The 27495-nt window shown below is 49.9% G+C and overlaps 1 protein-coding gene across 4 annotated transcripts in view; it reads right to left on the bottom strand.

The window, feature by feature from the left end:
* NRG2 (neuregulin 2) overlaps positions 1 to 27495 on the bottom strand; it is a 159580-nt gene that overhangs the window by 27827 nt on the left and 104258 nt on the right. For all 4 annotated transcript variants that reach the window (XM_071443071.1, XM_071443069.1, XM_071443070.1 and 1 more), the window contains exons 3-4: positions 18329 to 18447; positions 4205 to 4325 (exon numbers count right to left, since the gene is read on the bottom strand). In XM_071443071.1, the coding sequence (XP_071299172.1) occupies positions 4205 to 4325; positions 18329 to 18447 (240 nt within the window). The remainder of the gene's footprint in view (positions 1 to 4204; positions 4326 to 18328; positions 18448 to 27495) is intronic.

Here is a 27495-nt window from a genome sequence, read left to right as displayed (position 1 = left end):
CCCACGTAAGGCAGAGCTGTCACCCCAAACCCAGGCTGTCTGTTTATCTGTCAGCATTTGCAAATCATCCAGGCTGATTCTTGTGAGCACAACTGGTCCAACATGGCGTGGGGTGCTGCTCCATAATACTCTTTAAGTCTTCTGATCCCACACAAGATCCTGGCCCAGAGCAGATCACTTTGATTCCACTGACCACACAGAAGAGATGAGAAGAGCATTTCAGTGGGCAGAGAAGGCTCTGCAGTGATGAGACCTGGCCTGCTTGCTTTGTTTGGCTGGGAAGACCCCAACTGTACCTCATGTGTGCCAAGACCTAACTGGGGAAAAGAGCATTTCTGCTCTTTGGATAGCACAGCCCTGTGGGGCACCCAGCAATAAAAGGTTAGAGCAGCCTCCAAGCGCTCTGAGCTGTGCCAAGGACTCTCCAGGATGGAGGCAGATCCAAGAGCTGAGGCTGCCACTCATCCCAAGGCTCTGTGTGACTGGGCACAACAAACCAGGCACCACTGCTGTGTGCCCCAGCCCATCTCAGGGCCTGGAGACTTCCTTGTGTGCACCCCCTCTGTGCTCTGCTCAGACCTGTCCCTGCCCTGGAGGCATCTCCTCAGGCCTCTCTGAGCAAAATGATCTGCAGAAGCCTTGGGAAATTCTTCCTGTCAAGATCCTGGAGCTTTTTAATTTACAAGGGATGCTGAGTCAGTTCTGTCTGTGTGTGGCTCTGTCATTTCCCAGGTTTATGCAGAAAATTTGCAGAATATTTGAGGCAGGTCCCACTTCTCCCATTTGACTTCCAGGTGGTCTGTTTGCAGAGTCAGGATAGCAACATACATTGTATTATGTTCAGGTTTCCTTTGTGTAGGATTTACTTCAAATTAGGGATAAAATTATGGAAGGGCACAATCCAGAAAGACACAATTTCTGGAACAATCCAAGTCCATTCTGGGCTCTTCCTAGTGAAGAAAATGCTTTATCCAAGGTCTGTCTGAAGCATATTAGAAAGGAAGGGAGGAAGTGGGATTACAAGCAAATACTTTGTTCCTGAGCATTTGAAAGACCAGGAAGAACACGTTTCTGGGAAGCCTGTTATAAAATAATAATAAAAAGCCAGCTGCCAATTTAGGCAATATTTGTTGCAAATCAAGCATGAACCACATCAGGAGAAGAAATTATTGGAGAACTCATCTGCTGGTTTTGGTCCAGACTGCCAGGGGGGACATCTTCAGGAAGGATTTCCTGTGCTTCTGGGCATCTGCAAGAATGGAACCCACCCCAAGAAGCTGATTACAGGCTGGTGGCAGGCAGTGAACAAGAAGACTCCAAAATTCTGGTAGCTGGCATTGGAAAGGGCGGGAACATCACAAGGGTGCTGGAGTGGGGGGTAGAACCCCCTGAGCATTCAGTGAGGGAGGGCTGGAAGCTGGCACAGGGGCCAGATGATCCCCCCAAGGTCCTGGTGGCTCTGACTGGAACAGTGCCATGGAAAGAGCACATGGACACACGTGCTGTGCTCCTGGCTGGAGCTGCTCATGTGGCTCTTGCTGATCTCCAAAGCCTTTGAAGAGGTTGTGAGCAGAACCTACTGATCTCCTCCATGCTCCTGGCTCAGAGGCACAGTCAGGCTGGAGGGCCAAGGCTGCTGTTGCAGAGATCAGAAATGAGCTTGGAAGCCTGTGTCTTTGCCTCTTCTCCTTTCTCCTGCATCTTTCACAAACCACAGCAGCAGATCTAGTGCCTTGGTGCAATGAGGAAGCCATGGAATGTATCAGCTCTTTGTTTGCAGGCAAAGTGAAGTCTGTTTATTCATCAGCATCTTCCCCAAAAATCACCCTTGTCACATAAAATGGGAGAGCCATTTTATGGGAAACACTTTTCAGTTCAAATGCTTCTGCATTCCTCAATAGCTATTATCCTCTAGAATCCAGAAACTCTAAAATTACACCACTTCAACAGCCAGGTTTTCTTATCTTCAGTCTGAGATTTAATGATAAAAACACCCAAGGAGAATGAGCATCCAGGGATCTCCTCAAGCAGTAAGATCAGAAGTGACTGTGCTGTGTGGAAGGCATTGGGTCCCCTGGGTTTCTGAGAACATGGAGCCTTGTTTTTCTGTTTTTCTTGTTTTTCACCTTTTCTGGCAGATGAGCAGTGACAGTGCAGACCTTCCAGCACCTCCTTCTGGGAAACACCTTCCTGCCCTTCCACACATGCCTGCTCAGTTCCCATCTGGTTTTAGCAATTGGCACCTTGGAACTCATCAGGAAAGGATATCATTTTACCATCTGCAAAGTGAGGAATTCAGGCTTTCAAATGATATGAAATAATTAGGTCTGTTTGGTGTGGCACATAAAATCTTAATGGGATCCATCACTGAGTGTTCCCTCTGTTCATCATCTGTCAGAGCAGCCTGGTTGGAAGGTAGGCTGGAATTGCTTTGGTTGAAACAGTCGAGCTGCTGAAGACATTGGACAAGTACCACAGTATTCTTTATTAGGAAAAAGTGATTCTTATGCATGGTAGGGGTTCAGGTAACTCTTGTCGTAATTAGAAATTGATCCCATTTGAATCTTGATCTGCATTTAGGTTCTTCCCAAAAGAAAGAGCCTTGAAATCTGTGCCTCTGCCATGACCACACTGCTTGCAGATTTGATTCATACACTCCTCCACACTTCAAGGGTTCAGCCTTTCCCAGAATGGAAAGATTGGAATTTCTGGGGCTTCCTGGGCTGCAGCTACCCCAGAATGGTGGTTGTGACTTTAACCATCATATGGGGCTTCCCCCCTGTTTCCTGTGAGGAGCACTGACCAGAGGAGCCCACGGTGCCACCAAGAAGCCAATGGCAGTGACAACTACACCAAAGCACAGGGCTGGGGGGACAAGGGCTGCTCCCACTCCCTGCACACATGGGAAATGTGGGAGCCACAGCTTCTGGTTTCTGTCCTGCCCAGCTCTTTCTGTGTCTAAGGGTGAGCCTGGGAGGACTGGGAGCTGCTCCTTCCACCCCAGCTGCACTGGAAAGCCAGAGCACAAGAGCTCAGCAGGATACATTTCCACACGGCCTCTTCTGCTGCTCCCTGCAGAATCAAAGGAGTTCTGGGACAAGGGAGGAGCTGTGCTCAGTGTGATCCAGCCCTTTCAGGCTTTCCACAGGGGATGAGAGTTGTGTTCAGTGCAGCCTCCAAGACCTGAGGAGCTGAGGTACCTGATGAGCATCACATCCTGCAGTGCTGCTGGGTGACGTCCACAGATGTGAACACCTTTGGCTGTGTCTCCACTGAGAGGTCTTGGGTTCCAAAGGGAGAAAATTGTCAGCTCTGGGTTTCTGCAAGCTGGGCAGTGATGCCTGGGTCACCAGGGGAGCTCAGGAGAGGATTCCATCTGCCCAGTGAGTGCACACCCAGGGCACCACGTCCTGCTCACTGTGCAGGAGCCCAGGGGCAGGGACAGGTGAGCTCTGGGTACCTGCACCCCCAGCACTGGCAATCAGACTGCACAGCTTGTCCACAGGCACTGCTAGGCTTGGGGGTGAGGTGTGAGATGCCACTGGGCTGTCTGGCTCTGAACCAGGGGTGAAAAAGTCTCACATCCCATTCCAAATCCCTCAGGCTGTGCAGCCCCACTTCAAACCCTTCAAAGCTCATTTTAAGGATAACTTAGTACATGTCTCTAGTTTTTCTTGCAGGTTTGAAGGGGGAAACAAACATCCCACACAGTGGCCACAAAGCTGCACAGAGAGGAGAAGAGCTGGGGGTTAACCCTTGGCCCATGAGACACAGGAGAGGTTGGGGCAGGTCTCAGTGAGGGACCCCCCCAGCCATGGGGAAGGAGGAGGCTGTGCCCCTGAAAATCTCCCTGATTGGAGAACAGGACCTGTCAGCTCAGGGAGAGCAAAAGGGACCCAAATTTCCTTGGAGCTGCAGAGGAGAAAGGGGAGAAAGGGAAAAGAAGCAGCCAGAACAAACATATTCTTAGAGGGAGAAAAGCCAGGAAAAGTGAACAGTGACACGCACACAAAAAAGGAAAATACAAATCCTCTCCCCCCCTCCCCATCCCTGCCCCTCTAGTGCCCCTTTCTGAACCTGCACAGCTCAAACTGCAATTGCCAGGAGAATTTCAGAGCTCCCCCCCAGTCTGGCAGTTGCACAAAGGTCTCCTCTCCCTCAGCCAAGAAATTTCCATATTGACACAAGAACTCCACTCACTTACTTGCACGACAGCTGATTAATGCCCTCGATGTAGTAGCACACCCCTCCATTGACACAATAGGACTTGGCTGTTTCGTTGCATTTTCTGGCATGCCCGGACCAGGAGGAGAGAGTTGTGGTTACTGCAGGGGAAAACAAAAACACACACAAAAAGGATATATTGTTATTTCCTTTGTTTGGCAATTCTGCTTCCTTAGATGATTTTCTATGAGTTCATTTGCCAAAGTAAAAACCCCAGAGCTACAAACCTTAGCCTGTGCCTGCAGACCCACCTTTGGGTCCCAGGGCTGCAACTTGACCCTTCCTTTCCCAGCAAAAGGGGCCAAGTGAGTGAGGAGTTGAAGACTCATCTTCCTCTAAGCAGCCAGCACGGGGTACAAGATCATTTTCTTGGCAAGCTGCAGGGAAGTGCCCCTCTCCCAGTGTCCTTGGCCCTCCCTCATGCTGGGGATGCTGTGCCAGCAGGCAAGCAGGGCTCAGGAAGGAGAGGGGCTGCAGAGTCACAGAGCCCCAGTGATGTGCTGCTGAGGCCCGAGCACCTCAGGACACTGGAGCCAGACCCAGAGGTGCTGCAGGGGACTTTGCATTGCTCCACACCTCTGCCAGCTGTGTTCTCAGAGCCAGGAGCAGGTCTGGCACGAGCAAGAGCAGCTCCATGAACAGGGCTCCATCCCTGCCCTCTCCTGAGCATTTCTCTGTCCTGCCAGAACTGGGCTGCCCCTACAGCCCCAGCAAAGTGCAGCAGGAGAAGTCAGCCAGCCCCAGCTCGTGCTGAGGCAGGCAGCCAACATGACTCCAGTTTCCCAGGTGCTTTTCCAAATCTAAACTTCTTTCTAGAGAAAACCTTTACAAAATGTTTCTAGAGAAAACCTGTCCCGTAAGTGACGAGAAAACCTGCAGAATTTCACTGTAATTCCTGTCTTTGAGAGACTCTGATAAACTTAGAGTCTCCAAAGGTAAAACAAAGGCTCCTAGGAAGGAAAAAATCAGTTGTTAGAGCACTGATACAGGTTACAGATGGTGAGCAGCTTTAGGGAATGCAGACCCATTTTCACATAAGTCTAAGGAGTGCTGGGCACTTAAAAGCATGGATTTGTTACAACTGAGCACTTAACCTCATTACAAACAGTCCCCTTTCCTGGGCTACCCACCTTGCTCAGACCCTATCACAGCTACACCTCCAGCAGTGGCTACTGCCTACTTTGCAGCACCTTTTATGCTGTAGCCAAAGCTTCTGAGGAGATATTCTCTTCCATCCCGTTTTCCAAAGCAAGAATGAGCTTCATGGAGAGGTTTGTGACACCATCACTGAGACTGCATCCTCACTGACACAGGACTCGAGGAAGAAAACTTGAACCAGAGCCAGGCAGGAGCCAGGCAGAGCGTGAGGAGGAGCAGCAGGGCGAGCCATGGCCTGTGCCACAGGGAGCCAGGGCTGCTCCCTATTCCTTGGGCAGCCCCTGTGCCCATCCCACCTCTGCAGGGGCTGCAGCACACACAGCAGAGCCAAGGGCTGCATTCCCAGCTCCTGCTGGGAACATCTGGACTCTCCCAGGCAAAGGAGGCTCCCAGCACCTTGGGAAGCCTCTCACATGTGGGTGATGCTTGGCACTTGAGCTTGTTCTGTCTCTCACCCGTCTGGGACTCTCTGCAGGGTCTGTGGGGTCTGTGCCTCTCCAGAGGAGATCCCCACTGTGCTGTGCCCACCTGGAGCACCCACACTGTCACCTGAGCAGGGCCCAGCTCCCTGCTCTGCCCCATGTGCTGTCCCAGCCATTGTCTGCCATTCCCATAAGGAAGTGGATGCCTCCCACTGGCTGACAGGCCAGAGCTATTTCCATGCTTTGCCTTGAATAACCATTGCCTCTGGCTCTGTCTTTTCACAGTTATCCAGAGCACAGCAAGCTGTCCCAAAGTGCTCTGCTAAGGAGACATGGAAAACACTCCAGCAGAGACCCAGAGTGCTCACAGCCCTGGGACAGCAGCTGCTCCCTCAGGGCACGTCCTGCAGCCAGCTGGGAGCCAAATGTGGACAGCAGGGTGCACACACTGGGGTGTTGGAGCAGAGGATGGTTTGACCAAGCCTCCAGTGAAACCCTTTCAAAAATCTGAATCCCACACTTCTGCAGGAAATTCAGCACTCCCTTTAAGTTAAGATTAATGGTAACTAAAAGCCAAAGCCATTATGAGCCTGTGTAATTTATCTGAGGAATGCAGACTCATTATACAGACAAGACTTTATAATTTATACCTTTACAAGATAGTAGCACATTTCTGCTCAGGAGAGGAGAGCTGTGGGTCTCTGATAAGTGTGGGTCTCTGCAAGTGCACCATTGGATCAGGGAGCACTGAAACTTCATCAGCCCAAGAGCTGGTGCAAATTGAAAGGCACAGGGATGAAAAACAAGCACAGGCTGCAGGGAGCTGTCACCCCTGCAACCATCAAACACACCACTTGGTAGCAAGCAAAATGATACATCTGGCAAAGTCTCACATCATAAACCCTACAGGGAATGATTTTGGAGCAAGCCTTGCCACAGCAAGAGAGGGGCAGAGAGGGAGAATTGAAAACAGAGCCCAGAAACCTCCCCATAGGAAACACCCCAGATACAAAGATACCCAACCCACCAAGAAAGGTGGATGGGAAGATGCAGTGCTGTGTGATGTGATACAGGGAGGATCACAGCGCTCATCAGCCAGAGATTGCATGGGATCTTCATCCCATAGAAACAGTTTTGTCCCTTTGGAACAGGTAAAAAAGATCCTGACATGGTTGAGGCTTGGGCATCTTGGGCACTTCTAGGGGAGGGCTGTCAGCAGAGCTGTGCCTGTCAGGAAAATACATGGGTGATCACCTCTACTGGAAGCATCTTTCTAATGTCATTATCCTTTCAACCCTGTTTCCTGCAAGTACCTTGCCTTTTGCGCCAAAGAAGCACAAAGTGTTTTAAAACTGAGCCATGGAATCACCTCACTCCAGTCCATTTGTCAGCACAGAGATGTGGCAAAGGCCACAGAGAGAGGCAGTTCCCTGTTGAGAAGGGAGCATCAGGAAATGAGGCTATTTCAGACTGTAACACTGGTCAAGCCAAAGCCCTGTCTTGGCCCCAACAGTGGCAAAGCTAAAAAAGATCAGTGATAATCTTCCTTAGGCCATGCAGGATGGGCAGCTCAGAGACAACCCAAGGCAGCCTCAGTGTTGTCACATTTAGTGGCCTTTGCTGGATACTTCCACCAACAAGTTTAGTTGCTGTCTGAATAAATCTAATCTTGTAGCACCCACAATATTTGTGACAAGAGCTGCAGTGCTATGAACAGTGTGTAAAGCCACATCTCCATTTTGATATTTTAACCTGCCCTTTCCTAGCTCTTGTATTAGAAAAAACTACTCTTTATCCCTACTTCTTTCCCCTGTGCTACCTGTGGCATTGCAGGCACAGCCAGCATCTCCCTCCCTAGCTGGGAAGCAATGATCTCTATTTATTCTTTTTTGGGTCATCCCTGGTTATGCTTTTCTCTTTGGAAATAGTGAGACCATACTGCACACATGATATTTATGGGATATTTATTCCAGTCATAGGAATTCCTAATGGGTTTTTTTTTTGAGGTTTGGTGCACTGAATACAGATCTGTCTCTGTCATAACCCTGAAATCTCACTGGTGTGTGGTAACATTCATTCTAGAGCCTTCCAAGGTGCCTGATCACCCTGGGATGCTGCAGCAGCTGGGATTTCACATTCATGAGAGCAATTATTCACGGAGCAAGGATGGAGAGACCTGCCAAGCTCCATGGGAGGACAAAGGGAAGCAAAATGTCTCACTTAGAGAATGGTAACTGTGCCTGGGTTGAAGCGTGGCCCTCGGACACCACGTGGCTGCAGATCACACACCAGCACCTCAGAGCAAGAGGCCAAGGAGATTTCAGTGGGTTTCCAGCACACTGGTGGGGTCATTCCCAGATTCACAAGTTCTTTGTGTTTAGCTCTATTCCCCATCAGCCTGGACCAACACTTGGACAACTGCATGCCTGGTCCAGAGTCATGTGGGATGTTGGACCTTGGTGCAGTGAACCTCACACACAGTTTATTTACAGCTCTGTGCCAAACACTGTGCCTGGTGATCCACAGGCACAATTACTTCCCACAGCTATTTCACATTAACTGCTGTACAACAGCAGGCAGATTTTCCCCCCCATTGGCTGGTGTGGCAGAATAAGTCCTTCATTCAGCCTCCAACACAACTCCATCTCTCCCAAATGACTCAGAAAGTTGTGAAATTGCTGAGATGAGTGCAGAACTGAATAAGCAAGAGAGCAGTTTTGGGTGGTAGCAGGGTGGAACAGGACTCATGAAGGCAGTGGGACGTGATGAGGGGGCTGTGCAGTGACACCAATCATGTACCAAGAACCTCCCCAGGTACTTCAACAAATTAAAAGCAGAAAACCACGAGTGTGCATGAGGCAAGCAAGTGGTGACATTTCCTTCTGACCAGGGGGAATAAGTAAGGTGCCCCTGAGACCCACAGTGGCAAACTGGTGAGAAAGCCCATGCAGGGTGGGAGAAGGGCTGGAGCAGCTCAGCCATCAGCAGGTCAGACCTCCAGCTGGTCTTCAGTCCCAGGACTGAGAACAAAGCAGGAGGGAGGGAGGAGGTGAGGACAAAGAAGAGAGGAGAATAATGAGGTGAAGAAAAGAGGTGAGGACAGGGAAGAGAGGGCTGGCTCTTGATGATGTGTTTGTGAATGATCTGCAGCCACATTTTATTGTTGCTGCCCCAGCCAGTGAGGACAGAGCAGCATAAACACATGGGAGATTCAGAGCACTGGAGTCATTCACAGAGTCTATTTTCCACCACATGCCTCAGTCATTCTGGACTATCATCAATGGCAGGGCAGCAGAGAAGAGAGCCAGGGGCAGTGACTGTGCCAGGTGGACTTCCCTTCACACAGCCCATCTACGCAGAAAGGCCATTAATGATTGTGCAGGGATTCTTACACAATTCCTGCCATGCACGTCATCTCACCTCTGCAGGCAGCTCACCAGCCTGTTCCCAGAAGCCTGGTGAAATACTCCCCCTGCAAAGAGTTAATTAATGCAGCTTGGACTATAAATTATAGTTAATTTTTCACGAGCTACAGCTACTGTCGAGGAGAGCAGGGAGACAGCGATGGTTTCGCCGCTCCTTTTCTTCTTTATAAATAACTTTGGCTGGTGGGTTCATAGAGTACAGACACTTTATTCTCTCAATATTTAGACATTCAGTTAGACAGATGAACTCAGCTGGTTGGGGAGTGTATACAGATTGCCTGCTCTGTATATGCCTCATGTACTTACTGATAAAACACAGAATGGCTGAGGTTCCTCTCAACAGAGCTTGTTAGAAGAACATGGATGAGAAGATGTCTGGCCAAGATATTCCTCAGTTGTAGGGCTGTAATCCTGGTGTGAGCCACACTAAATCCATGATTTACACTGATTAATACATGGAGGGGCTGGTGATCCTCACCATTCCCTCTGTGGCAGATTTCTGTGTGTCTGATACGACACCTCCTCCTGCAATAAACCTGAGCAGAGCCTGGATGCTCCCCACTGTTATCTGTACATAAAATCAGAAGGGCCTGTGCATACTGGAGTATGCCTGAAAGCAGACTGGGGACTCTGAGCTCATAAAAATCCCGCTCCTGTGTGTTTATTCATTTGGAAATGACCAAATATTTACCCCCGCATTTTATTGAAATAGATCCTGCTGGAATCATGTTTCCAGTTCCCGAGGGGATCATTAGGATCAATAGCTGCACACTAGGAGCTCATCCCAAGATACAAATACCAGACTGCAAGGCACTCATCTTGGAGCATCAGATGCTGCTGATCAAAACAGCACAGGTTGCATTCCCCACCTCTCCCATCTGCCCTGTTCAGGGGTTTCACTAAGAAACAAGTTTAAAGGTTTCTGAGCACTCAGGGGCTGCCTGTTTCCATGGGACAGGCAGTTATTGCAGGGGCAAAGTCCTGTGTTATTGTCAAGCTTCAGGCTGCTCCTCTGGAATGATCTCTGCAGCTTTACGAGGGAGCCCTTCCTATGCTCTGCTCTACCACAGGGGCCTGAAAATGCACATGACAGCAGTGCAGCATTTCATTTTCCCAAATCCCCAGCATCAATTGTAATAGAAGCAACATGATACTTCAATGAGGGGATTTGTTCAGCAACCTAAAAATCCTTCCACAGAGCCAATGCCAGCGTGAAAGCTTTGCAGGCAGGGCAGCTGAAGTCCAAGAAGTGAAGCAACACACCAGGATCCCAGGATGGAGCCAGAAGAGCAGATCCCCTGGTCCAGAGCCCAGTTCTGAAGGCTGGGCTCAGCCTCAGTGCTCCCAGGGGACATCAGCTCCCACCCCACACTTCATCCTGCCCCTCTTTGCCTTTAGAGTCTTTGCACCACATCTCGAGTGGCAGCTGCGTGACTACTTAAAAAATGCACAGTGTGCAAACTGAGCAGTGAGCAGGATGTGGCAGCTGCCAGGCACCTCAGAGCTCTCTGCAGAGTGGCAGTGAGATCTCCACACTCACCTCAAGGCCCCGTGCCTGCGTGCGTGCAGGTTCCGCTCAATTACAGCCCCACCTCCAGCAACGGGGCTGAAATTATCCCAGCAAAGACCACACCAGCACTTATTTTTAGTCTAATATTGAAAACTGCTCTGTTCACATGGCCAGACTTGTGTCTGCTCTGTCTGTGCTCTGGGCTGGCTGGACACCCTTCACCTCCAGGCCCAGAGCTCTGTGCTCACACCTGGGGGCTCCAGGAGAGCTCAGGGGCCTCAGGCTGGAGGGGCCAGGGACTGCCCAGCTGGGATTTCACATTCATGAGAGCAATTATTCAGGGAGCAAGGATGGAGAGACCTGCCAAGCTCCATGGGAGGACAAAGGGAAGCAAAATGTCTCACTTAGAGAATGGTAACTGTGCCTGGGTTGAAGCGTGGCCCTCGGACACCACGTGGCTGCAGATCACACACGGGCACTTCAGAGCAAGAGGCCAAGGGAGATTTCAGTGGGTTTCCAGCACACTGGTGGGGTCATTCCCAGATTCACAAGTTCTTTGTGTTTAGCTCTATTCCCCATCAGCCTGGGCCACTGCAAACACTTGAACAACTGCATGCCTGGTCCAGAGTCATGTGGGATGTTGGACCTTGGTGCAGTGAACCTCACAAACAGTTTATTTACAGCTGTGCAGTACAGAGCAGCTCAGCCATCAGCAGGTCAGACCTCCAGCTGGTCTTCAGTCCCAGGACTGAGAACAAAGCAGGAGGGAGGGAGGAGGTGAGGACAAAGAAGAGAAGGGAATAATGAGAAGAAAAGAGGAGAGTAAGACCAGCAAGGTCACAGGCAGGTCTGCCATGGTCACCCAGTAAAGGCCAGGCCAGACTGGATTTGAGAGCAGGTTTGGGGGGTTGGTTGAACCATAACCACGTGGCACACGTTCCTGTGGGGTGTGGAGCTCACAGAGCACAGCACAGCCACTGCAATCATGCAAGTCCATCAAACCAAGCTCACCTGGAAAAGTGAGGAGAACATTTCCTACACCCAGCCACGCTGGGCAGCAGGGAAGGGATTAAACTGGAGGGGATTCCCTCAATGGCTCTACACCAATGAGGCTACAAACAGCCCAATGGCATCACCAGGATGACAACTATGAAATCTGTGGACCCAAACTGGTGTGTGGAGAGTTAGACTTAATTGGAGAAAAAAGCTGTGTTTCAGCTACCCTTCCCACAGGGGTCTCTAGAGGGACTCTGGGGGGGCTTGTGATCCCCAGCAGATGAAATAAAGGCCCCAAAACCAAACCCAGAGAGCCCAGCTTTCATTCAGGTGCTTCATATCACCCCCCAGTCCTCTTGCTCCCAGCACAACTCAGCATTGCCTGTTCTGCTCTTTCTCCCTGTTCCCCTTCTCCTGTGACCCTGAGCCTCTCTCTGCTGCAGAGCACCCTCAGCCAAGGGCACTGACAGCCCCAGAGGCTGATAAAGCACTCAGCCAGGAACTCACCCAGCTCCAGAGTGAGCAAGGAGCATGAACAGAGTCCAGGGGAGCAGCTGCCATGATCCACATGTTGGTTTAGATCACCTGCCCACCACTGGCACAGCCTCCTGCACCCTGACAGTATCCAAACCACGCTTCCTCCACCTGGCCTGTGTTCTCTCCTTACCCTCAGGGCTTCACCTGCTTGTTGAAGTCAAGGGAAGGGGCTAGAGGAGAGCTCAACAGCAGAAAACAAGCACAAGGGATTACTTGACCTTCTCAGAGACTTCAAACTTTATCTTACCTTTGTAAAATTAAACTTTGAGAGGGTTTGGCTAGCTCTGTCCTGTATAAACTTTCCATCTCAGAATGCTCTCCAGATTTCTCTGACCCTTCTTCCATTTCTGCCTCCATCAGAACGCTCTAAATGTCAGCACTGGTTCCTATCCTGTTTACCCAACATGTGCATAGACTCCTGAGCCTTGTTTAGCTGCCCCATGCTGCTCTGTGACAGGATCACGTTGCCATTCTGGGCTCTCTGATGTTGAAATGAGCAGAAAGGACCTTCCTGTCAGGGCACACGATCAAGTTACCACATCCCTGCAAGTTCCTGCCTGTGAGCTGAGCCACTGTGACCACCCAACTGCACAAGCTTAGCCTGTGACAAGCACAAAACAAAGTCTCATTTAACATTTTCACCACCAGTGAGACTACTGCAGCACAAATGAAGCTGAGTGGAACCTCCTGCTGTTCACAAACCAAGTACTGGGGCATCAGTGTTTAAAGTCCAGCAAGTGATTTAGAAGATTTCAGTGAAACAGCAAGAGCAGGGACAACCTGCAGGTGACTCTGAATACAGATATTGAAAAGAAATGCAGGACTTTTGCAAGAATGAGATACTTGTCTGCTCTCCAGATCATCCCACCTCACATCTTCATCACCTCCCCATATGCTGTACACACGTGCAATTCTCCATCACCATAAAAATCAGAGAGATTCTGAGTTGTTCAGATAACGCTTGAGAGATATTGCAAAAAAGGAATGTGAAGGAAAAAGTGAGTTATAGCTTTAACTCTGGGGACTTTGCCATCTCTTCCCATCATTAGGAAAAACAAAAGTGATGATGCAGCCATGGAGGAAAGAAGTTTTCCAAAAGGGGAAATTTCTGTGTTTCCTTTCTGAGATTTGGCTTTTAAGAAAATAGCATTAATCTAATATGATGCAAATAAGTAGCATGGATCTCTTCTGGTGAAAACAAAGGGAAAATCCTGGGGAAGGATGGTGTGGCCATGGCATTAATGATGCTGTATCTCAGCTTGGTATCCCTAGTGCAGTGCAAGGCTAAGCACTACAAAAAACCACATTTTAAGTGCAGTTCTCTAATCAGAAAAGCTTTTAAAGAATACCTGGCCAGTGCCTGCTGTGGCTGCAATCAGATTTCCTTTAAATTCATAAAAGACTGAGCTTTCAAAGGAGGAAACATCCCCATAAAATCTGCAGAGCAGAACTGCCAACAGTGAGGCACAGCCAGCTGTGCTCTCAGCTCTGGGCATCTGCAGCTGGGATGGAAACACACACAAAAAATAAATCCCTGCCTGCTCCTGCCTTCCCAGGGCTTTTGCCAGGATCCTGGTGGGCTCCCAGTGGGGAGAGACCCCCTGACACAGACAAAACACCCTCCACCAGAAATTGCTGAGCCAATGTCCAGGCACCAGGATTCTAATCTAGACTTGTATCCCCTCCTTGGTTTTTATTGCTCTGTGCCCATTTTCTACTGCTTTTGGGACAACTGAGTAGGAGGGAATGCTAAAAAGCATTTCAGCCACAATAAATCAAATTAAGAATTTGGGGAAATCTGTTCTTGCTTTCTGGACACTCAGAAAAAATGGGATGGCAGGGCATGGATGGATTTTCTGCAATTTTCTTATTACCTATGCTTAGAAGACTCATGTCTTTTTTCTTGTACTTCCTACAGCCTGTTTTGTTTGATCAACTATCCTCAAAAAAACCCCAAACACAAAAACAAAATTATAAAAGAAAACCCTGTTAAATCAAAGGCCATAACAAGCACATCTTGCAAGTACCAATAACTCCATGTACTGAAAGAGCTGGGAGTGCTTGAACTTCAGTTGCAATTTTAAGTATCATGTCCTTCAAGCTGCCATTGCAATAGTTACCAAATTCTCCCTCTCCAAGATAGACACCAGCAATATAAATCAGATTTTTTTAAAAGATCTAGGGAAAGAAAGACCAGTGGCTTTGGGAAAAATCAGACAGAAGGAGTGATTAAAGAAGATTCCAGGAGGCAATAAAGCATTTATGCAAAATGTCTCACAATAGCAAACAAATCAGGAGAAAGCAGCTGTATGGGGGGGTGGGGGAGAGGTACTTACACTCTTCTTCCATAACAACTATTTTAGTTTCTGAGGCTGGTAAGACTTGTGGTGCTTTCGTTGTTCCTGGGGAAATTAAGGTAAGAAAGTAGTGAACAAAATAATCTCTTTTGAGCAGAGCAGGGTGGGCTTAGCTACTGTGGGGAGGAGCAGAGGGGCAGGTGCTGCTGGGGGCACAGGCTGGGGGCTGCCAAGGTGTCAGTGCTGCTTTAGGGCAGGGCATTGGGGTGACAGAGGCAGGACAAGGAGTGTCCCTGCAGGGGATGGCACAGGGCACGATGTCCCCTCGCTCTGAAGGGCCTCGTGTCACCATAAAGAGGCAGAGATGGCTCAGGGCTCAGCTGGCAGGAGATGAGCAGAAATGTGGGAGGTTTTCTTAGCCCTGATGGCCACAAGAGTGCAAAGATGGGATGGCAGGATGTGGCAGTGGGGAAAATGTGGAGTTTAGGAGAAGGTGGGATTTTCTGAAGAGCCTCCATCCCAGGTGAAGTTCTGCAGCACAAATAATGCTTGGACCAGAGCTGGAGGAACAGCAAACAGATGAAGGAAGGTCCCCAGGATTAGGGGAGACAAGCACAGGGAGTGATTTCCTATTTTTGAACCAGGATACTGGGAACCCCAATGCCCACAGAATGCTCTACTCAACCCTGCTGGCAGCACCAGCACCTTTGGAGAAGTCCCTCACAGCCTCTGGATGAACAAAGGAGGAAGCCCCAGGAGCCTGGGCTGGGGGTGCAGCCCTGCCAGAGACAGGGGTGGGACCACCACAAAGAGCTCGAAGCAGAAAGAATTTTTTGTACAACTTGATTTTCTCTGCAGTGTTTGATAAGGGACAGGGCAGTTGAGGAGATGCCTAGAAATTTTTTGAAGAAAAAAAGAACCTGAAATAGTCACACATCAACTGTGCCCTCATGGCTATGTGATATCAACATTTGACTATTCAATGATGAGAACTGGGAAATGGGATATTTTTCTAAGAAAGCATCTAATTTACTTCAAAGTCATAAAATCTGCAATATATTGCAGTATATTTTGACTAAGTCCAGAAGCATTTCCTCAGAAATTAACACCCTCACAAAGTTTCTCAATGCAAAAGCATTTATTTCTGAGCTGGGAGTTTTGTGGAAATGCTGGAATTGTAGAGGAGGGGTGAGGGGAGGGTTTGGCTGAGGGGCATTTTCTAAGTGCCAAGGGGTCTCTGCTCTGCAGCCACTCTCTCTAAAGATGTGGTGGATTTGGTGACTTGCAACAGATGTGTATGGCTGAAAAGCTGCTTTTCTGAAACTGAAAAGTGGTATTGGAATAGAGCAAAGAGCACTTTGCAATGGGAGTCACAACAGGATCAGTGCTAAGGATCTTGGGGAAGAAGAACCAGGGGACAATACATCTGTGGATTCAGGCGCCCTGAGGAGTTTTGCACTGAAAGGTGTCACAGAAGAAGGGAGGAAAGCTTGCAAGGCCCCAGGAAGGCCCAGCAGTGAGGGGACAGGAATACTCCAGGAGAGCACATGCCTGCAAACTGGGGAAGGCTGCTTAACTCTGGGTAGCTGCGGGGGAAAGGGGAAAAAAGAGTGGTGAAAAAAGGTGAAAAATAGGGGGGACAGGGCCACAAAAGCCTCCAGGGATCAGCATCCCCTGGACTGGCCCTGCTGTGGTGGCAGGTGATCTGCAAAGAGCAGCAAGGTGTGCCTGCAGCTGAGCAGTGAGCCAAGGGCAGAGGGGAAGGCAGCTGAGAGCATGGATCATCCAGGCAGGGAACCCACCACATTCACAGAGACATCTCTGTGTGCCTTTTGTGGGTTTTCAGGTCTTAACAATTTCTGGGCAGCTCAGGAGTGAACCCATCCCTGCTGGGAGGGTCCTTGCCACACAGGGTGGTTTCCTGAGCACCCTGGCAGGTGCTGCCTGCCCTGCAGTGGCCAGGTGTGCATTTCCCTGTGTGCCTTTCCCTGTGTGCATTTCCCTGTGTGCATTTACCAGGTGTGCATTTCCCTGCTGTGCATTTCCCTCTGTGCATTTCCCTGTGTGCATTTCCCTGTGTGCATTTACCAGGTGTGCATTTCCCTGTGTGCATTTCCCTGCTGTGCATTTCTCTGTGTGCATTTCCCTGCTGTGCATTTCCCTGCTCTGCCTTTCCCTGTGTGCATTTACCAGGTGTGCATTTCCCTGTGTGCATTTCCCTGCTGTGCCTTTCCCTGCTGTGCATTACCCTGTGTCCGTTTCCCTGCTGTGCATTTCCCTGTGTGCATTTCCCTGTGTGCATTTCCCTGCTGTGCATTTCCCTGTGTGCATTTCCCTGTGTGCATTTCCCAGGTGTGCATTTACCAGGTTGCATTTCCCTGCTCTGCCTTTCCCTGTGTGCATTTCCCTGCTGTGCCTTTCCCTGTGTGCATTTCCCTGCTGTGCATTTCCCTGCTCTGCCTTTCCCTGTGTGCATCTCCCTTTGTGCATTTCCCTGTGTGCATTTCCCTGCTTTGCATTTCCCTGCTGTGCATTTCCCTCTGTGCATTTCCCTGCTGTGCATTTCCCAGGTGTGCATTTCCCTGCTGTGCCTTTCTCTGTGTGCATTTCCCTGTGTGCATTTCCCTGTGTGCAGGTCAGAGCCCTGCAGCTGGCACTGCTCAACCTCACTCCCCCTCCTGTGAGAGGGTTTTTGGTGCTGGGGAAGGGGCAGCAGAGGAGCAGACAGGGCTCTGATGGCTGCACAGGGGGAAGGGAGCTTGCACATGCAGCTCCCATCACACAGGAGCAGTTTTTGTGGTGTGGGGCAGCCAGAGAGTGAGGCAAGAAAGACAAAAGGAGAGCACTGCCTCAGTTTCTTACTCGGGGCACCTTTCCTATCAGAATTGGAAATAAACCCAGCAGAGGATGAAGGCAGGGAGGTGTGAGCAAGGGTGGCCTTCCTGCAGACCCTGCCAGCACTGGGACTGGGCAGGCAGGGGGAGGCTGTGTGATGCTGCAGCTTCATGGAAGAAAAGATTCAGAAACGCCGAGGTTGAGAGAGAAAATACTGCCAGAAAGCAGCAGGAGAAAGCTACCTTCCCTCACATGGGATGAGAACAAAAACCTGGATCCCAGCAAAGGGCTGCAGAGCCCAGAGGCAGAGCCCAGCTCCCAGCCCAGGCTGCCACAGTGCCCCTTGTGAATGGCAGGAGGAAGAGCTTAGGAAATACAGTCACCCCCTCCCAGCTGTGCCCTCCCAGCTTCTGGCAGCCACTGTAGGGACTTTCTGAGCCGGAGGGTGCATCCAAACCATCGTGTTAAGCAATATAATTATTATGACCAAGATAATAATAAAACCACCTAACCTCAGACTCCATCCGCTGAGCTCTAAGAGATGGAGCACACATTCTAGGATGAAAATCAGAAGCAACTTCACTCATCACAAAGCTATGGTCTAATTACTTGTCTTCTGGTGAGTTTTGCTTCTCAGAAATTCTTTAAAAAATGAAAACATCAAGCCCACCAGCTTTCTTTCCTCCTTACCCCTTTTTTAAAAAAAATACATAGACTGTAAGTTTATTTAAAATGTAAATTAACCACATTGCCAGTGACAGATAACAAAGATAAACATTTATGCTAAGCTGCATTTTTCTTATCTCCCAAGATTGTTTTACTCGATATCCTGAAAGCATGAAACAAAATACAAGACAGACCATGTGCAGAACCTTTCTGTGGAATGGTAGACAGCTCGAGACATTTGCTGGCTTCTTCACTTACCACTTTTCACATTCAGGCTGCCTTTTGCGGTGTCTTTCCCTAAAATGTTCTCGGCTTCGCAGCTGTACTCCCCAGCATCTTCAAGCTTCACCTTGTTGAACTGCAGTCTGGAAATCTTTCTGTTGAAAAGTACAGCAGACATTTCTTACTCCATTGCTGACCAACCTCATGAAGTGACAACCATTCCTGGCCCAGGGATGCTGCCTGGAGGGTCACCCCTGCTTGACAGGATGGGCTGCCTGAGCTTGCTGAAGAGGCACTGGAGCCTGGATGGGATTTGGACAAGTCCCTTCCCAGGATTTGCTAGGTGAACATCTCCCTCTGAACCCACTGCTCTGAGCGTGTGATGTGGTTTGGTCTGACACCTGCTCTCATTCACACAGAAAGTCTTGTGAGGAGTTGAGGCCCAGAGTCCCAGCACTCCAGCACAAGCTTTCCACACTGGAAAAAAGCCAATTTACTGATGGACAGTGGGATCTGCCTGCCAGACAGAGATGTGGAGAGGAGATGCCTGCTCTGCACCTTCCTCAGCAGGGATGCTGAGCAGTCAGTGCTCCACCAGCTGCATTCAGCAGTGCCACACACTCAACACAAACACCCACAGCACCCAGGGGGACTCACCCTCACCACCCTGCACATCCACCCCCTGGGGTTTGCCCTGCACATATCACTGACAGCTTCAACTCAACCTAAAAAAGGGCAAGCACCTCGTGTCCCCCAAATCCACACTCCAATGGAATACAGACATGTGTGGCTGAGCTGCACACACTCATCTGAGCAGCCAGATGTGCCTCCAAAGAGCAGGAGAGGGTGGGTGGGACAACTACCCGTGTCACTTCACAGCCTGTGTCACTTCACAGCCTGTGCCACTTCACAGCCCATGTCACCTCTGAGTCTGTGCCACCTCCCAGCCCGTGTCACCTCCCAGCCTGTGTCACCTCCCAGCCCGTGCCCCTACAGGAGAGGCAGATCTCTGCTGCAGAGCTCTGCGGCACTGCTGAAGGAGCATCGCCTTTCCCACTGGCTGTGACTCATTCTCTGGGATGGCTCTGACTAACAGGCAAAACCTTTTGTTGCCCATTTTCACAGGGATCCATAGGAGCCTTCAACACACACTGAGTGCCACTCATGAGACCGCAGTGGGACTCCCACATGAGACCCTCTGGTTTTCTACATTTTCTTCCATTTTAGCCATCTTATCAAAACCCACCCTGTCTGCTCTTCTCGTAAGAACATCTCTGTTTGCTTTCTACACCAAACTTTTACCTCAGGTCTGTGTCACTTTATTTAGAGACTTGGAAGCGCTGCCAGCTTTAGAAGGAGGTCCCAGTGGCCGATGTTGCTGAAGGCAAATATAATTCCATTTATGTGGAAAATAACCATTAGCCTTGGACATAGCTGCAATGTTACACGTGTCATCCGAGAAGGACTTTTCTATGGGATGTGCAAATCATTGTCCATAGGAAGCCCTTCACAGAAGCACACTGGCATCTTTTTAACACCCTGACAAGCTGTTCTCCTGGGAGGCACGGCGCAAGGACACAGCAGGAACATCTCACTAGTTATATTAGTAAATTAAAAGCACTTGGAGACAACTTGGTAGAGCTCCCAGGAAACAGGCACTGCCCTGTTTTACAGGATGCGGTCAAGGGCTCAATTGCATGAGCTGGGGCCACATGTGGAGCAATTTCTAAACGGATGTTGACAGTATGCAAAGACCTCTTGAATCCCTCTGACAGTAGGTCTCCCCCAATCCATTTGTGTAACACATTCCAACATGGGAGCCTAAATAAGAGGGGTGATTCTGCCTCGACTCCCAGCACAACACCCTTCTCTGAGTGTTCTCAAGTGTCTGAGCACAGCCTGTGGCAGCCCTGGGCATGGTGCCCTCACTGCTGTGCTGCCTCTGGAGCCAGGTAATGCACAAGAAAGAGGCATTTAAGGACATGTAAAGGCACCCAGTGCCTGTTGCTGCCCTGGGTCTGTTGGTTCCTGCACCTTGCTGGGAGGCACAAAGGGTGCCTGGGCTCTGCTGGGCTGCAGCACCTTGTTCAGGAGCAGGTTCCCCACTCCTTCCATAGAGGAAGGTGTGAAAATGCTCATCAAAAGAGTGAGATGGCTCCAGAATGCAACTCCAAGCCTGCTCCCAGCCCAGCCATTACTTTCTCCCAGCTGTCTCAACCCTCTCTGCCAGAATACACCATTTGTTTCACAAACCAGGCTGCAGTGCAGGCAGCACATGCTGAAAGCAGCTTGGAAGAGCAAGGCTCTAACTCAGAGTCCATAGAAAACACCAGCCTGGCACATCAGCACGCTGGGGCTCTCTGCCAGGGCAGAGCTGAGAGCATCAATGGACATGCTGCCTTCAGCTGCCAGAGCACAGATGTTCTAATGATAATTAGCTGCATGGCAATCTCAGTCCACAGCACATTTCACCAGGTGGAGCAACTGGAAAAATCCATTACTGCATTAGAATATCACCCAGGTATGTGATTTTTTACAGATAAGGGGGTGTAAGTCCCAAAGATGTGAGTTAGGGAGTGGCACAAAAGGAGCCACACTTGACAGACTCAGCTCCAACAAGAGGGTGAGAGACATTTGGTCTTTTACCTGGAACTGGAGAGGAATGTGAGCAGAATAAAGAGTGATGTTGGCATTTGGAGCATAGCAACATCAAGGTGAAACCAAAGGGGATTACTTTGTTTTAATGCACAAGACTTGTACTGTCAAAAGAGCTTATTTTTGCCATCACAATTGGTTGAAATGATCCTGGACTGGAAGATTCCCTTGAAAAATCAAGAGTTTCTTCTTGCTTTTCATAGCCCAGGCCAATGGTGTGGCCCCTCTTGGTCTCCACACTGGGCTGTATAAGGTCTGGTGACAGACTCAGGGGAAAGGAGATGAAGGTTGGAGATATGGATCAGCTTTCATGTGGAGCATAAATGCAAAGAGAATTTCCCCATTCTAAGAAGCACTGAAACAGCCAGAGAGATACTTTGCCTCACAGCATTAACCATGGGCCTTTTAGTTAACATGGATAATCCTGTGCACTGGAAGAACTGAGCTGAAGGATGTCAGATGGACAAGTCCTCACCTGACCTGGTTCTGATCTATTTTACTATCTCCAAATGCTCCTGAAATACCCCAAAACTCCACTGGAAACCATCTTTTCCAAGTTGTGCTCTTCCCCCTGCTGTCCCCAGGGGCAGGTACTTTGTTCTCCTGAGGGCTGATTTCACAGACACACCAAGGAGTGGCCTCCAAGGAGTTACTGTGGGCCCAGGAGTGTGGGATGAAGGCTCCTGGGGACAGCAGCCCTGGGAGAGCCCCACGTGTGCGTTCACAAGGGTGCCTGGCTGCCAGACCATGCCATTCTTCTGCAGGAAGGCTCTGCCCCAGGCTGTTTGCTCAGTGAAAGGGCCAGGGTCACTGACAGATCCCATCATTTCGCTGCAGTGCAACTCTGTTGACATCTCTTTACTCCAGGGGAAAATGTGCCTCATTGTCTTGCCTGACCCTCAGCACATATGACTTAGCCACGCACTAATTATCTCCTGTAGTGCCAGTGGAGGGATGAGCCACGGGGAATGTGCTGTATGCAAGCTCTGAGGGATAGGATTCACAAGGAGACCTTCAGCCTGGCCAAAAGAAGATCCCCCAAAATACCTTTCTGGCCAAGAGAAAAGAGTCCCCCAGAGGGCAGTTTGGAGGGATGAGTAAATCACCCTCTTCAGTGCCAATCTCCAGACTACAATGGGAAACAGGGAGATCAGCCCTTGGCCAGGACCTACACAAAGATCCTGGCAAATTCTGGCTGGGAAGGGTGTCCTCATCGGCTGTAATTTAGACATCTAAATGTGAGCTCAGGCCCTGAGGCCTCCAGTGCAGTGAGAGGAGAAGAAACAGGCCCTGCATCTGAGCCAAGGAGGAACTTCCCATGACAGCAGGCATGTTCCCACCAGCACTCTGGTCAAGCTTGAATCATGTTTCCCCTCTTACCTACTGCCAAGTGGAAATGGGGCCATCTTCCCAGGTCATCTCCTCACTAAGCCATTCCTGTCAGAGCATGGGATCAGGAGAGCAGCTGCCATGAGCTGCCCCTGTGACACCTACACTGAGGACTCCGTGCTCCCTGTGTGAGTTCAGCCACTTCTGCATCGTTCTGGACAAGAACAGCTCCAGGATTACGACTGTTGCAGTGGTTTATTAGTCTTCTAAAAATAGGGTAACTAACACATAAGTAACAAAGTCAAGGAATGAGCTGACAAAGAGAACTTGGAGACCACCCCATATGAGGCCCTGAAATTGTCAATGGAGAGCACTGCACATAGTAAACACACCTGAAACCATAGGAAAAGGAAATTCCCAAACATGACCCTTGCAAAGGACACACTGGCTGCCCTGCTGTGGTCACCCATTAACTCCATTCCCTCTGTTTGCAGCAGGAAGCACACTGGCATTGCTGAGAGCATGAGTGCCAGCAATTGCTGTAACGTGCACTGCTTGCATCCTGCCAGAGATTTAATTGGTACCTACGTGCTGCCCTGGCACCCTCACCCAGCTGCATTTGCCCTGAAAGAGCAGGTTAATGATTGGCAAGAAGATTCAGGACATCCAGCTTACAAACCACAAGTGCTGTGCAGCAGCCATCGAGCACTGGGCAGCCCCATGGCTGGGCCAGGGGCTCTGGGGGGACACATCCATCCCCCCCAGCACTCAGTGGGTTAATTCAGGCAGAGGGAATCACTGCAATGCAAAGGCAAAGCCATGTCTGGCAGGGCAGGAGCAGCCAGGAGCATTCTGTCCCTTGCACAGCCCCTCTGATCTCTTCCCTGCCCTCCAGCTGTGCTCAGCAGAGCTGGGCAGGTGAGCTGTGCTCACAGTGCTTGAGGAAAACAAGTGTTTTCTGTGCTCCACAGCATCATCTGGCCAGCTCAGTATCAGCTACAGAAAGAACAAATGGGAAAGGGGACAGAAATGCCCTCAAGCAAAGCAATGAAATAAGGCGGGTAAGGACAGGAAGGTTTGGAATTTTCAGCTTGGCCATCATCCCTTCTCTATCTCCCTTCCTCCCCTCACACCATCTCCTGACCCGCTCTGTGCTTGACCTGCTGGGATGGTGGGGGACAGGTAATGTCCTCACAGTGCCCAGGACACGACCAGCCATCCCCTGACCCACTCTACCTGCTGTCTCCTGCCCCTGTTCCCCAACATTAAAGTGCTGTTCTAACCTGAGAAGCAGATTTGCCCCTTCTCTGCTCAGCAGTGCTGTGGTCTCTCTGTGCCCAGGCTTGGGACAGGCTGATTTTAAGAGGAAGACTCTCCCAGTCCTCACTCTGCAGAGCTGACACTGACACTGGGCTCAGAGTGAGGGTGAGCTACTTCTGGGTTGGACAGTGTCAACAGGAGGGGACAGGATCAATAAGTACACTCCAAAGAGCAGGGTCACTTGTGCAAGCCCCTGCAGGCTCAAACGCAGCCAGGGGTGTTCTGCAAATGGGGAGAGGTGTGGGGCAGCAGAGGCAGTGACACCACCACAGCAGGGCCTGGGCTGGACTTTGTGGCTGCTGTGTTGAGAGGCAAATCCCTGTGCAATGCTGCTGCTGCTCCCTGTGCCAGCCCAGGCTGTGGCACCTGCCAGGGTGTGAGGTCAATAAATGAGCAAAAGTTGAGTTTGGGGCTGTGGCTGATGCACAGACCCAATGTCACTGCAGGGCCCTTTGTATTCTGGAATTCAAGGCAATTGATCCATCCTATGAATGCTTCCTCCAGCCCCAATGCCAGGATTTTAATTTCTTTGAGAAAATGTAGGTCCTGGAGCAGTGCTCTGAGGCCAGCTCCCAGCAGGTTCTTTCCCTGCTTCCTGTGATCTCATACAGGAGCAGTCCCAAGACTTCCCAGGGACTTCCCAGCACCAAATGTGGAACAGATTCCTCGCTATCCCAAAGAGTGTGTGACCTCAATTCAGAGACAGGGCCCCTCAGGGTGCCCAGGTCTCACTACCTCAGCAACCAAACCCTGAGCTGGTCATTGGCAGGGAGGGAAAAGAGGGCCCGTGCTGCTGGGGACAAGGCTCAGAGGCCTTGGAAGTGTTTTCCTAGTTTGGAAGTGTGTCACACACTGGGTGGAGGCTGATATGCAGGGCAAATCAGAGGCAGGACCAAAACTTCAGGGACTGCCAGGAGTGGGGGGGAAGGCCTGAGAGGACCTTTAAAGCAAAGCACATAAAGTTATAAAGGATCAAGGAGGAGAGGGAGGTGCCACACCAAGAGCAGCTGTCATGGGGACAGCCCTGGACAGAGCCCTGCCCTGGAAATGAGCAGGGCCAGGCTGCAAATACTGACACCAGGAAAAGCATGTTGGGGAATAGAAATCATGGGAAAGGGATGGCACCTTCACATGGGCAGGGAACTATTGCTCCAAACCCCTGTGAGACACCACCATGGTCATACACAGGGTGTGCAGGAGATCTAGATAAAGGTTTGGGTCTCCTCATGTCATTCTTTTCTCCCCAGGCCATTTTCTGCAGCTGGTACATGTCACAGATCCTCAGCAGTGTCTGCTCTGCTGCAAATTCCTGCCTGCAGGTCTGTGATGTGCTGTGCAGGATGAGCTGCCAGCAGCCCCAGCCCTCAGCCCAGCCCTCCTCCTCAAAGGTAAAACATTTTAACCTAAACAGGATGAATGGGATTTCAGCTCATGTCTCAGGGAGGGCCTCGACCTAATCTGTGACATTTTGCAACCACAGGGGGCGAAGGTCTGCAGAAAGAGATTTTTATTTTGTTTTTGTAAGCAGCCAGCATGGCTGGAAAAACCACACCAAATTTCAGGCACACAAAGCTCCTTCCACCTCTAAGTTTGCAGAGCCCATCAGCTGAAGCAGCCCAGCAGCTGACCCTGACTTGTTAGCAGCTATAATGCAGTCAAGTTTGATTAAATGTCCATCCCCTGACTCTCTCAGGAGCCCCAGTTTGCAAAGTTTGTGGATTGTTTGAGCTCAAGACCCAACTGCTTCTCCTTTCAGTTCTCAAATTCCCTGGTTCAGTCCCAGGTGCATTGGCCAAGATGATGTCCATCATCTCCTCTAAAACAACAAGCAAACAAACAAAGGAGATGCTCTCCTTCACACCCCCCTCCAATAAAGTGCCTTCAGCAGCTAAAACCAAATCCCAAGTATGGGAGGCTCATAATGCCATGGTGAGAGTTAGCAAGGCAGCAGCTCCCCTGGTGATTATAACAACACCGGTGCTTGAGAAGAGTCTTTGCTTCAAGGCATCTGGAATTGCTCTTGCAAGATCCATTGTCAAATGAGCTTTTTCCTTTGTTTAAAAATGTCAGCCCAAAGACCCCTGCCAGAGTGGTGGTATAGCCTGCTTGGGTTCACTCTGGCTCCCACAAGGCTTCAACAGTCCTCTTTGCCCCTCCTTGTCTCCAGGCTTAATTAGGAAATCATTTATCTTTATTGGCACTCTCTTTCCCCTGCTGCTTTGGCATTATTTTTTTTTTTTGGCCTTCATTCCAGTGCAGTGAGCTGTACAGGGAAGACCACAGCCCCATTCATTGTGGGTGGGGAATAATCTACAACTGGGAGCCCTACAAGGAAGACCCCAGCAATGAATCTGCTCAAGTGGCATGGCCTGAGGGACTACTGTACAGAAACAGGAGAGGAGGGTATCCCTTGGCTCCACTTACAGGCTAACAATAGGGATTCCTGGTGATACTGAAAGTAGGACACCACTCCCAGGGGATGTCATATGGTCAGCCTGTCCCAAACTGAACTGCCAACCCTCTCCAATCTAATGATATGCCTCCTTCATCACCCCAGCAGTGTCCCCTGGTAGAAGAGCACACAAAGGGAAAGGGCTGTAAGGACAGGCACAGCTCAGGGACTCCCAGGCTCCAGCTGAACCTCTGCGTGTCCCAGGCTGAGCCTTGAGCGTGACTTCAAGAGGGGAAGGTTCTCTACACCTCCACAAGCAAAAACTCCCTTGGCTTCCTCCATAGCTGGCATTTGACCATTTGGATAGTCAGAAAGTCAAAACCCAACCTGAATATCTTGGGAGCCTCAGTCAGACCTCAGACACACTCAGCCAAAAATGGCATCACTTTGGCAGCTTGGGGGGAGAGCCATTCACTAGGCTGGATTTCCACTACCACAGGCTCTTTCTTGGTAATTTCTCTGGGTTTCCCATCAACTGTGCTTTATTCAAATGGAGATGAAGATAAAATTCCAGCCAATAATTTCTTCCACCTTAAAGAGGTTTCCCCTTCGTGCAAGCCGGGCTTGCCCCAGCCTGTCACTAATTACAGATGGAACATGAAGTTCAGAAAGGAGGAATCAGAATTGTTCCCCTCCCTCCAGCAAATATCCATTAAAAAAACCTGATTCCTCTGCCTGATGGCACCAGAGGTTTTGCTGGTAAGTTTAAAAAGAAGAGGGAAAATGATTGATGGAAAAGCTGAAGAGCTGACATGCAGTTAAGTGCTCCTCTCCTCATTACAACATACACACCCCTTATTTTGAAAGAGATCCCCTATTCTAGAGATCAGATAAAAACCCAATCACCAAAAAAAAAAGTGCTTCAGTCATACTTTCTAGGTAGAAACCTCAAGGCTCTTTACATACATGGGGAGGAAAGCCAGAAATTAATCACAGAGAGCAACCAGGTTCTTGTCTCCCATCCTATTCCTCTGCATGCTAAAGATCTCAGAGCTGGGGACAGATTTCAGCTGTGCCCAGCTCTGCCAGGGCCTCACAGGGCCAAGGGAAGCACAATGGACATCGCTTTGCTGGAGGGCTCCTTTTGCCTGGCTCCAGCAGAAATCTCTGTAAGGTATTACACTTCTAAAGAAATGATCCTGTGCACCTGGAAGTTGAAATGATCCTGCACAGCCTGAGAAGTTTTTGCCTCGTGTATTTTCCCTGTGAAGGTCCCTCCCCAGTGCTCCATTTCTGGCCCTCTGAAATCCCCACTCTGAGCTGAAGGGAAGCCCAGAGGATTATCTGGAGACCAGTGTTATCTCTAAGTGGAGCCAGATGTATAAATCCCATTATTCCTAAAATAATTGTTATAGAATAAGATGTCCTTTCAGAGATTTACAGTTTGGGATGCTTCTCCTTCCCTGGAGTCCCCTCCCAGCTCGCTGCAAGTAATGCTCTACACCCA

The sequence above is a fragment of the Agelaius tricolor genome, unplaced genomic scaffold, assembly GCF_023055355.1.
Source record: "Agelaius tricolor isolate 1412-34295 unplaced genomic scaffold, bAgeTri1.0.p SCAF_18, whole genome shotgun sequence".
In the NCBI taxonomy this organism is placed as follows: Eukaryota; Metazoa; Chordata; class Aves; order Passeriformes; family Icteridae; genus Agelaius; species Agelaius tricolor.
The sequence above is the reverse complement of the archived record's forward strand: the minus strand, read 5'-3'. Positions and strand labels throughout refer to the sequence as shown.